The 10,201-nt window shown below is 36.0% G+C and overlaps 1 protein-coding gene across 2 annotated transcripts in view; it reads left to right on the forward strand.

Annotated features, from left to right (window-relative positions):
- Positions 1–8,338, forward strand: part of mfsd12b (major facilitator superfamily domain containing 12b) — a 37,173-nt gene extending 28,835 nt beyond the window's left edge. For both annotated transcript variants that reach the window (XM_062028375.1, XM_062028374.1), the window contains exons 7-9: positions 1,189–1,362; positions 5,758–5,852; positions 7,831–8,338. In XM_062028375.1, the coding sequence (XP_061884359.1) occupies positions 1,189–1,362; positions 5,758–5,852; positions 7,831–7,969 (408 nt within the window). In that variant the 3' untranslated portion in view covers positions 7,970–8,338. The remainder of the gene's footprint in view (positions 1–1,188; positions 1,363–5,757; positions 5,853–7,830) is intronic.
- The last annotated feature ends 1,863 nt before the right edge of the window (positions 8,339–10,201 follow it).

Raw genomic sequence — 10,201 nt, forward strand, 5'->3', positions numbered from 1 at the left:
GAAAGATTTGTGGATGAGGAACATGAGAGTGAAGGACTAGAGTGCAGTGCAGGACGTATCTTTTTTCGCTCTGAAGGTACAAGGGCTCGTCGGATTCCACACTTTCTCCTTTTTCTATTGTGGATCACAGATTTGTATTTTAAACCACCTCGGATACTATATCCTCTTGAAAATGAGAGTCGAGAACGCGAAATGGACATTCACAGTGACTTTTATCTCCACGACAATACATCGGCGAAGCACTTTAGCTACGGAGCTAACGTGATAGCATCGGGCTTAACTGCAGATAGAAACAAAAGAAATAAACCCCTGACTGGAAGGATAGACAGAAAATCAACAATACTATTAAACCATGGACATGTAACTACACGGTTAATGCTTTCCAGCCTGGCGAAGCTTAACAATGGTGTTGCTAACGACGCCATTGAAGCTAACTTAGCTGCGGGACCTCACAGAGCTATGCTAAAAACATTAGCTATCCACTACGCCAGCCAGCCCTCATCTGCTCATCAACACCCGTGCTCACCTGCGTTCCAGCGATCGACGGCGTGACGAAGGACTTCACCCGATCATAGATGCGGTCAGCGGCTAGCGTCGGATAGCGCGTCTGTTATCCAAGTCAAAGTCCTCCTGGTTGTGTTGCTACAGCCAGCCGCTAATACACCGATCCCACCTACAGCTTTCTTCTTTGCAGTCTTCATTGTTCATTAAAGAAATTGCAAAAGATTCACCAACACAGACGTCCAGAATACTGTGGAATTTTGCGATGAAAACAGAGCTTTTTGTATTGGATTCAATGGTGTCCGAATACTTCCGTTTCAAAGATTGACGTCACGCGCATACGTCATCATACATAGACGTTTTCAACCGGAAGTTTCGCGAGAAATTTAAAATTGCACTTTATAAGTTAACCTGGCCGTATTGGCATGTGTTGCAATGTTAAGATTTCATCATTGATATATAAACTATCAGACTGCGTGGTCGGTAGTAGTGGGTTTCGGTAGACCTTTAAAATTCACCAATAAATACCATTAAAAAGTTAGGGCTGTCAAAATTAATCTACCATTATTAATCAAGTTTCAACTCAATTAAGCCATCTGCAGTGTACCATAAGTGCATTTTTGCTACACACAGCATCTTTTAAAGGACGAATCAACATTTGATGAATGCATGATATTTTATTTTCAGATGATTTATTTTGCCGGCCTGCTGCTGGTGATCAGCTTTGCCGCCTGGGTGATTTTGGACCAGAACATGGGCGCTGACAGCATCTATGGCGCGGCGGTGCTGCTGGGAGCAGGGTCAGCTATCATCCTAGTCATGTCGCTGTCCATGACCGCCAAACTCATCGGGGAGCATACGGTAAGTTGAGGGAGGACACAGAAGCACTGGGAAAAAAACAAAACGCCCTTAGGCATCTTGCTGAGGAAGATAAGCAGAATTTGCCCTGCGGAGTCATTGCTGCTGGGCTTTTATGACACTTGTTTTTTTTTTATACTATTTTTAAAAAGATTCTTCGAGAGAACTATCACTTGTGTGTCTTCTGAATGACAAGAAAAAAACACAATTGGTGGTTTTACCTGTATATGTTTTTTTTTTTTATTTCATTGACGCATTTTACCCAGAAACAGTCCTTTTTGCATCAAACATTATATCAGCTGATGTGTCTTATCTGTTTTGGGGGGAATTTTCTCTGCGCTGGTACATTTATATAATAATGCTGTTTAACATTGTTTTGGTGTATAGGAAATTAGGGATGCACCAAAGGAAAATATTTGGCCGGAACTGGAAATGAGGAAACCAAGGCTGACAACTAGGGATGTCCCGATCAGGGATTTATGTTGCCGATTCCAACACCAATCATCCATGAGAGAATCGGCCGATACCAATACCGATCAAATGTACTAACTGTAATTTTTTCTATATATTTTCGTGAGTACTTTTGATAGTTTAAAACTATTAGTTTCTTATTCTCTTTTATTACATAACATTGTTTCAATAAATCAATCAATCAATATTCTTTATTCTACCAGGTAAAAAACTCATTGAGATTAAAATCTCTTTTTTTTTAAGCGTGGCTTTGGCCAAGTTGGCAACAAAACAAAGTTACAGAAATACATATCACAAAAACAAAACACAGCAGTCACACACTATAATTAAAAATATAAATAACTTGTGTGTGAATGGGTGAATGTGGAAATAGTGTCAAAGCGCTTTGAGTGCGTTAAAGGTAGAAAAGCGCTATACAAGTATAACCCATTTACTATTTAACTTACAACATTAACAGAAAAAACACGCGATAGATCACAATAATTTAAAATGTTTCAGTGAAAAATAATTTAAAATCAAGTACAGTGCCCAACAGAAGTTGTTTTTGGTGTTTGAGCAAAACAAAGTTAATAGTACACAATAACTAAACTGAAGCGAAACTACTATTTACTACTCATTGAAATGCTTTTACCCTCAATGTCCTCTTGTGTCCAAGGAATTAGTCCTTAAATGTGTAAACATCCAAAAAACAACAAAAAAGATTCTAAAAAAATAAAAACGTTGACCTAATCAATCACTCTAGTATCGATCATATACTTCTACCCTTTGTGTCGACACCACCAATTTCGTGTTGTGTACTGACTGACAATGCTGACACAATAACAGTTATATAATCCCCTCTCTAAATCTTTTCAATCTACTTGTTAATAGCTGCTTAATTTTTGCTCTAACGCGGTTCCATCTAAACTTCTTAAACTTTACTAAGCACTCATTTCTTCTGTTGTTTAAAGCTTAGCTTAGCTCCGTTTAGCTCTGTCCTAATACGTGATAATGATACTGAATATACTTACAAATGCAGTCTATTTGCTGTAATGGAAGTGATTATTTTTAACTTTGGGGAGAGTCTCCACAATGTATGGAGATACACAATTACCTGCTAGCTCATCAACCTGGGGACTAAAAATATGATATGATAATGTTAGCAAGAGGTGATTACCACTTTTACATGAAAATTGACCGATACTGATCAGTGGTCGATTAATCAGCACATCTCTACCAAACACTAAAACTTTTTTATTACCATTGCATTTAGGGCTTTGACTGTGTACTGACCAGGAGTGTAGCACCAAATTATGGGCCTCTATACACGCACACTTAGTATGTTTATATTTACTAAAAAAAACAATTATTGCATTAATTTGGTTGAAACCAGCTTTTTCAAACACAATTAGTTTTTGACTTTTTAAAGATGGGATTAATATATCTGGATAACCTTCTAAATAATTTGCTTTTCTTTAAATATATATTTTTATTTGTTTATTTTTACAAAAAGTGCTAACAAATTCAATATAAAGTGGCCAGAATACGATTTTAAATAATCACATAACTTGTCGTTATTCACTTAATGATTATAAATATGTCAAGTTTTCCTCAAGATTATGTGAGCCACATAAGATTATCATCTGTAGGTTATACAATTCATAATAATAAGTCGTTGTTATTATTAGTTCATCTCCTTGGAGTGGGTAAATCCCCCCTGTCTTTAAAAACTAGTAATGCCTCTGTTTCTAACTTTAGGAGGGGTTATTTAGTACCGTATTTTTCGGACTATAAGTCACAGTTTTTTTCATAGTTTGGCCGGGGATGCGACTTATACTCAGGAGCGACTTATGTGTGAAATTATTAACACATTACCGTAAAATATCAAATGATATTATTTAGCTCATTCACGTAAGAGACTAGACGTATAAGATTTCATGGGATTTAGCGATTAGGAGTGACAGATTGTTTGGTAAACGTATAGCATGTTCTATATGTTATAGTTATTTGGATGACTCTTGTCATGATGTGTTGCGTTAACATACCAGGCACATTCTCAGTTGGTTAATTATGTGTCATATAACGTACACTTATTCAGCCTGCTGTTCACTATTCTTTATTTATTTTAAATTGCCTTTCAAATGTCTATTCTTGGTGTTGGGTTTTATCAAATACATTTCCCCAAAAAATGCGACTTATACTCCAGTGCGACTTATACTGTGTATGTTTTTTTCCTTCTTTATTATACATTTTCGGCTGGTGCGATTTATACTCCGGAGCGATTTATAATCCGAAAAATACGGTATGTAGCACTGACAGGTCTCTGGTTGCCGTCTGACGTCACTCCATTGCGCCGTGTTTGCGTTCCATTAAAAGACATCAGGCTTCACTTCGTTCTGTCTCTTGACTAAAAACTGGACAATCGAGCATTACATTTGCTCACTGAGTCTTTAATTATATAATACACATTAAACACACATACATCGGTAGCGCAACACTCAATATGACTTCTGATCCATCACTCAAATACGTCTATAAACACAAATAATTCCTACTGTTACAAAATACACACCGATATAACATGCTAGTTGATTGTATTGATCTATATTACATATTTGATATGTGAATGAGATAAATAATATTATTTGATATTTTACGGTAATGTGTTAATAATTTCACACATAAGTCGCTCCTGAGTATAAATCGCACCCTCGGCCAAACTATGAAAAATTGCAATTTATAATCCGAAAAATACGATACTCTTCATCATATTCTCGTACAGTAAAAAAAAAAACATGTTTCCCGAGGTCACACCCCTGGCATCCCACTATTTGAGAAGGACTGCTTCAAAGCAACTTTATGGATTATTACATTACCTCAATGTTTCACTTTTTTGAGTGGATTAAGATTGGCCTGTGGATTAATGGATTTCCAGGAGGACAGTGGATAAAACTTGGTTGTGACTTGTCATGAGAAAGTGCGTTCACTTCAAACTGACACAGCGTGTGTGACTTTAAGGGACTTTTAAGGAGGAAATATTGTGGTGGTACAAACTTTTGTGTGGTGTTGCTTCCTTATTTGTCATTATTCAAAGCTGATTTTAATATGTAGCAGCGGCAGCTGAACTGAATATGACAGAGTGTCAAAATTATGTCGGTCAGCTGGAACAAAAAATACCAATAGCAGTATCGTTAGTCTAGAATCTTCACGGTCTTCATGGACCCACCTAATTAGGAACCGGTACCAAAAAATACCGGTACTCTGTATAGATCTCTAGTTAATATTCACTTAATTATGATTATGAAGCTGTCAAGTTTTCCTTTACTAGAGTGTAGAGCAGTGGTCCCCAACCTTTTTGTACTTGCGGACCGGTCAACGCTTGCGGGGTAGTAAAAAAAAAAAAACGTTTTTTTTTTGTTGTTTTTTTTGTCATAAAGAAATACAATCATGTGTGCTTACGCACTGTATCCCTGCAGACTGTATTGATTTATATTGATATATAGTGTATATATTGTGTTTTTTATGTTGATTTAATAATAAAAAAGTTTGTTTTTTTTTTTAATTTCTTGTGCGGCCGCGGCCCGGTACCAATCGGTCCACGGACCGGTACCGGACCTTGGCCCGGTGGTTGGGGACCACTGGTGTAGAGTACAAGGTCAGGGAGTAAGTCTCTGCACACAGGAAGGCTTTGAGGGCAGAACCCAAATGATTGAAATGGAAGCCAGTTGTTTATGTTTAGTTATTGTGCACAAGCCACTTTATTTTGTAAAAAAAAGTATGTAGCATTCAGTGCCACACATTTAATACATCATCTGATTTACAACAATAGTAGCAAATGTTATATTATGTAAGATGTGCGTCATAAAAATGTGTTTACTTCAGTTACTGGCTATAAACATTTTCAGTTCTATAATCTGTTGTCATGTGACTTTGTGTCTTGTTTGGCAGCAAAGTGGAGCTTTTGTTTATGGCTCAATGAGCTTCACAGACAAGGTGGCCAATGGCGTGGGAGTCATTGTCATCCAGAGCATCAGACCATGCAGGTGAGCTGCACCACCTGTCACACGCCCACCTAACGAGATAAATAATGGCTTTTTACCTGTTTCTCATGGTGCTTTAGTGTTTAAAAGGGGGATCGTTTAGGGATTTATTTCATTATTCTACCACATATCCTGTCCGAGGTCACAGGTGCGCTGGAGCCTATCCCAGCTGACTTTAAATGGGAGGCAGAACACACCCTTGACTGGTCTCCAGTCAACCACAGGACACATATAGATAATTATTCACACCTTATGGAGTCTCTAAATATAGCCCAACATGCCTATTTTTTTTGTACTGGGAAGAAAACAAGTTTGAAGCATTATAATCCACACATTCCCAACCAATGGACTGTACCTGAGGGATTGTACTGTATACTGTGCTGTGGCAAATTATCGAATTTCACCAAATTAGTCTGCAAATGTATCATTTCAATCTACCTATGTCCCTTATGGTTGAGGAATTCACATTAGTCGCATAATTTTGGTCTTGACCTCTATGTATGATGAGATTATCGCAGATCTTCAAGATGCAACCTTTTAATCTAATTCGAATAATAGGATAATGACACTGATTTGGTGGATTCAAAGATTCCTTTTTATTTATAAATGAAATTGAAAATGGGTATTTGGTGGGTAGATTTTGAAATGTATGGTATTATACTGTATTTTGGATATTATATGATGTATATTTTAACTGTGGGTCCCTGTCCATAAGATGTGTGCTTCTAGGGATAACCTTTTTGCAGAACGGACTCTTAATATTAACAAAAGAAACAATAATGTAATACAAAATTATGTCTGTCTGTAAATAAATAAATAAATATGCCAGCAGAGACAGACAAATCAATTACATGTTCTTCCACTAGGTGGCAGAAGACACATGATCAACCTGTATAGCCACCTGTTACCAATAAGTCATGATATATGTGTGTTGGAAAACACTGCTATGAAACATTTCCTCACACCCCTGTGGCTTTAACAAGATAAGTACAGTTATACCTCAATTTACAAGCTTGATTAGTTCTATGATAGAGCTCTGAACTCAAGTCTCCCATTGAAATGCATTTAAATCAATTTAATTAGTGTGCGCTACCAAAACAACACACTTTTAACATGTAACATGACTTTTAAAAAGAAAAACAATACAATAGAATGAAGTACTAACAACTACAGTAGTTTTATGAAGTAATGTAATAACAATTATTAATAATCCAGCTGCTTTTCTGTCAAACACTCACTCAGCGGCTTCTCCATATTTTCATGGATACATGTCTGCTGTTTATATATCATTTCAACATTCTTGACTGGCGTTGGACTCATTTTGCTTCAGCATGGTGCAGACTATGATACACTCGAATCGGCAACACACTGTCATGTTTTTGATGATTTCTTTCTTTAATTCAATGAATATCATCCGCTTTTCCCCAGCACTGCCCTTCACACTCCCATTCTTCCTTTTATGGTTTGGAAAAAAGTTAACGTCGATCTGTAGCTATAAGCTAATGCTAGCGAGTAAGACCAGATGTTTTAGGCGGACCTTACGAGGTTCGCTGTGACATTTACTTTGCCGACTAATGGCAGGGATGCTTGTAACTTAAAAGCATAATAATTAGCAGCGATACAGCTTTTTATCTCAAACACTCTTAAGGTGTAGTATAGAAAAACAAAGAACAGATAAATTACAGTCCTGTCCAACATTGCAGTAGGCTATACAATAGTACTAAGTAAAACTAAAATAACTGATAATTAAGTTATTTACAGTTATTGCAGTTTTATGAGGTTGTTTAATAACATGTACTTAGTTTGCTGGAAAAATATATTGTAGATGCTGTGTTTGATAAATGTTTTTTCACTGTTTGTTTACCAGGTGTCTTTTTGCTAGTATAATTTGTATGGGATAAAAACATGATTTGAATATGTACACTATTCATAGTAGTTGTTCTTGTAAGACTGTCTTTCCCTTTTTCTCTCTCACCCACAGCACAGAGACATGCTGCCCAGCGTGTATATGGTTTTATCGTGACGTCATGGTAATAGTAACAGGGGGCGTGGCCTTGGCTGCAACAGGTTGCCTGTTAACCATTCTCATCTGGCCAATCAAGACCAGGAAAACTGAGTGACACTAATACATTATTAATATTATTGAATTCTGCCGCTATGGATTTAAAATCATTCCAAATGATATGTGGAAGTGTGTGTGACATCTTTATGGATGACTTTATACAAAACGTGACATTTGCGCACAGTTTACTTTGCTTTATTTGTCTTTTTTTTAATGTGCATTCTTATTTTGACAGTGAAATGATGTGTTGTATGCTGTATAACATAAGGTCAAACCTCAATTAATGTATGTAAACCACTTACCTTTGAAGTTGTAAAGATGAAAAACAGAATATGTATTTTATTTACTCAGAACCTGACTTGCTGCAATGTGCAATTGAACACACTAAAGGCCCAAAAATAAAAACTGTGATTACAGTGTGACTGTATGTCGAGTGTGACTGAATATGTGCTTGAATTCTTATCACACAGAAAAGTGTTGATTTTTAAAAAGTAACCATATTAAGAGACAGAATGTAAATAGATAAAATGGTTACCTGAATGTGAAACACTGTAAATAATGACCCAACAAATGCAAAAAATAGTACATACAGTAGTTGTGTGCTGCAACCTACAGTAGATATATTAGGTTACTAATTGTATTCAAAACATCTCTTACTGTGATGCAGTATACATATGTAATTTAATTTATAAGTGAAATGGAGACAATTAATAAATAGACAGTACCTTTTGTTAAACAATAAAAAAGCAATACAAATCCACAAAAAATTATATATATAAAAATGTACGTTAGGTCAGGAAAAAAACAGAGGCTACTTCATCCCTACAAGCCTGTTTCGCAGGTTTCTCTGCTCTTCAGGGGATTTTATTGAAGCGTCTGTGGTTGTTACATATATATAGGGTGCGTTACATGGGGGTGTGGCCATTGTTGCACAGTAGTGCCTTGCTTCTGTGCCGGCATGATGAGACCAGTTTGTTGCGTTTGTTCAAAGTGGACATGCTGGGGTGGTATATAATAAAACATTTTTCTTTCAGGCACAGGTTACATCTTTTAGCTGCACTGCCCAGCATGTCCACTTTAAACAAACGCAACGAACTGGTCCCATCATGCCGGTACAGAAGCAAGGCACTACTGTGTAACAATGGCCACACCTCCATGTAATGTACCCTATATAGATGTAACAACCCCGAACGGGACAAGCGGTAGAAAATGGGTGGATGGAACCACAGACACTTCAATAAAATCCCCTGAAGAGCAGAGAAACCTGCGAAACAGGCTTGTAGGGATGAAATAGCCTCTGTTTTTTTCCCTGACTTAACGTATATTCCTCTCTACCACGGTATTGAGCACTGTATAACGGATAAACCACAGAAACCTCGACTATATAATTTGTTTTATATATGTACTGTGTGTTTGTGTGTGTGTATATATATATATATATATATATATATATATATATATATATATATATATATATATATATATATACATAAGCGGAAGAAAATGGATGGATGGATGGATATATATATATATATATATATATATATATATATATATATATATATATATATATATTAGGGCTGTGAATCTTTGGGTGTCCCACTATTCGATTCAATATCGATTCTTGGGGTCACGATTCGATTCAAAATCGATTTTTTTTTTCAATTCAACACGATTCTCGATTCAAAAACTATTTTTTTGGCCGATTCAAAAGGATTCTCTATTCATTCAATACATAGGATTTCAGCAGGATCTACCCCAGTCTGCTGACATGCAAGCAGAGTAGTAGATTTTTGTTAAAAGCTTTTATAATTGTAAAGGACAATGTTTTATCAACTGATTGTAATAATGTAAATTTGTTTTAACTACTAAAGGAACCAAAAATATGACTTATTTTATCTTTGTGAAAATATTGGACACAGTGTGTTGTCAAGCTTATGAGATGCGATGCAAGTGTAAGCCACTGTGACACTATTGTTCATTTATTTTTATTTTTATAAATGTCTAATGATAATGTCAATGAGGGATTTTTGATCACTGCTATGTTGAAATTGTAACTAATATTGATACTGTTGTTGATAATATTCATTTTTGTTTCACTACTTTTGATTTGTTCTGTGTCGTGTTTGTGTCTCCTCTCAATTGCTCTGTTTATTGCAGTTCTGAGTGTTGCTGGGTTGGGTTTGGTTTTGGAATTGGATTGCATTGTTATGGTATTGCTCTGTATTGTTTTGTTGGATTGATTATTTAAATAAATTTTAAAAAAAGATAAATAAATTAAAAAATCGAT

The sequence above is a fragment of the Entelurus aequoreus genome, linkage group LG19 (genome assembly GCF_033978785.1).
Source record: "Entelurus aequoreus isolate RoL-2023_Sb linkage group LG19, RoL_Eaeq_v1.1, whole genome shotgun sequence".
NCBI lineage: Eukaryota > Metazoa > Chordata > Actinopteri > Syngnathiformes > Syngnathidae > Entelurus > Entelurus aequoreus.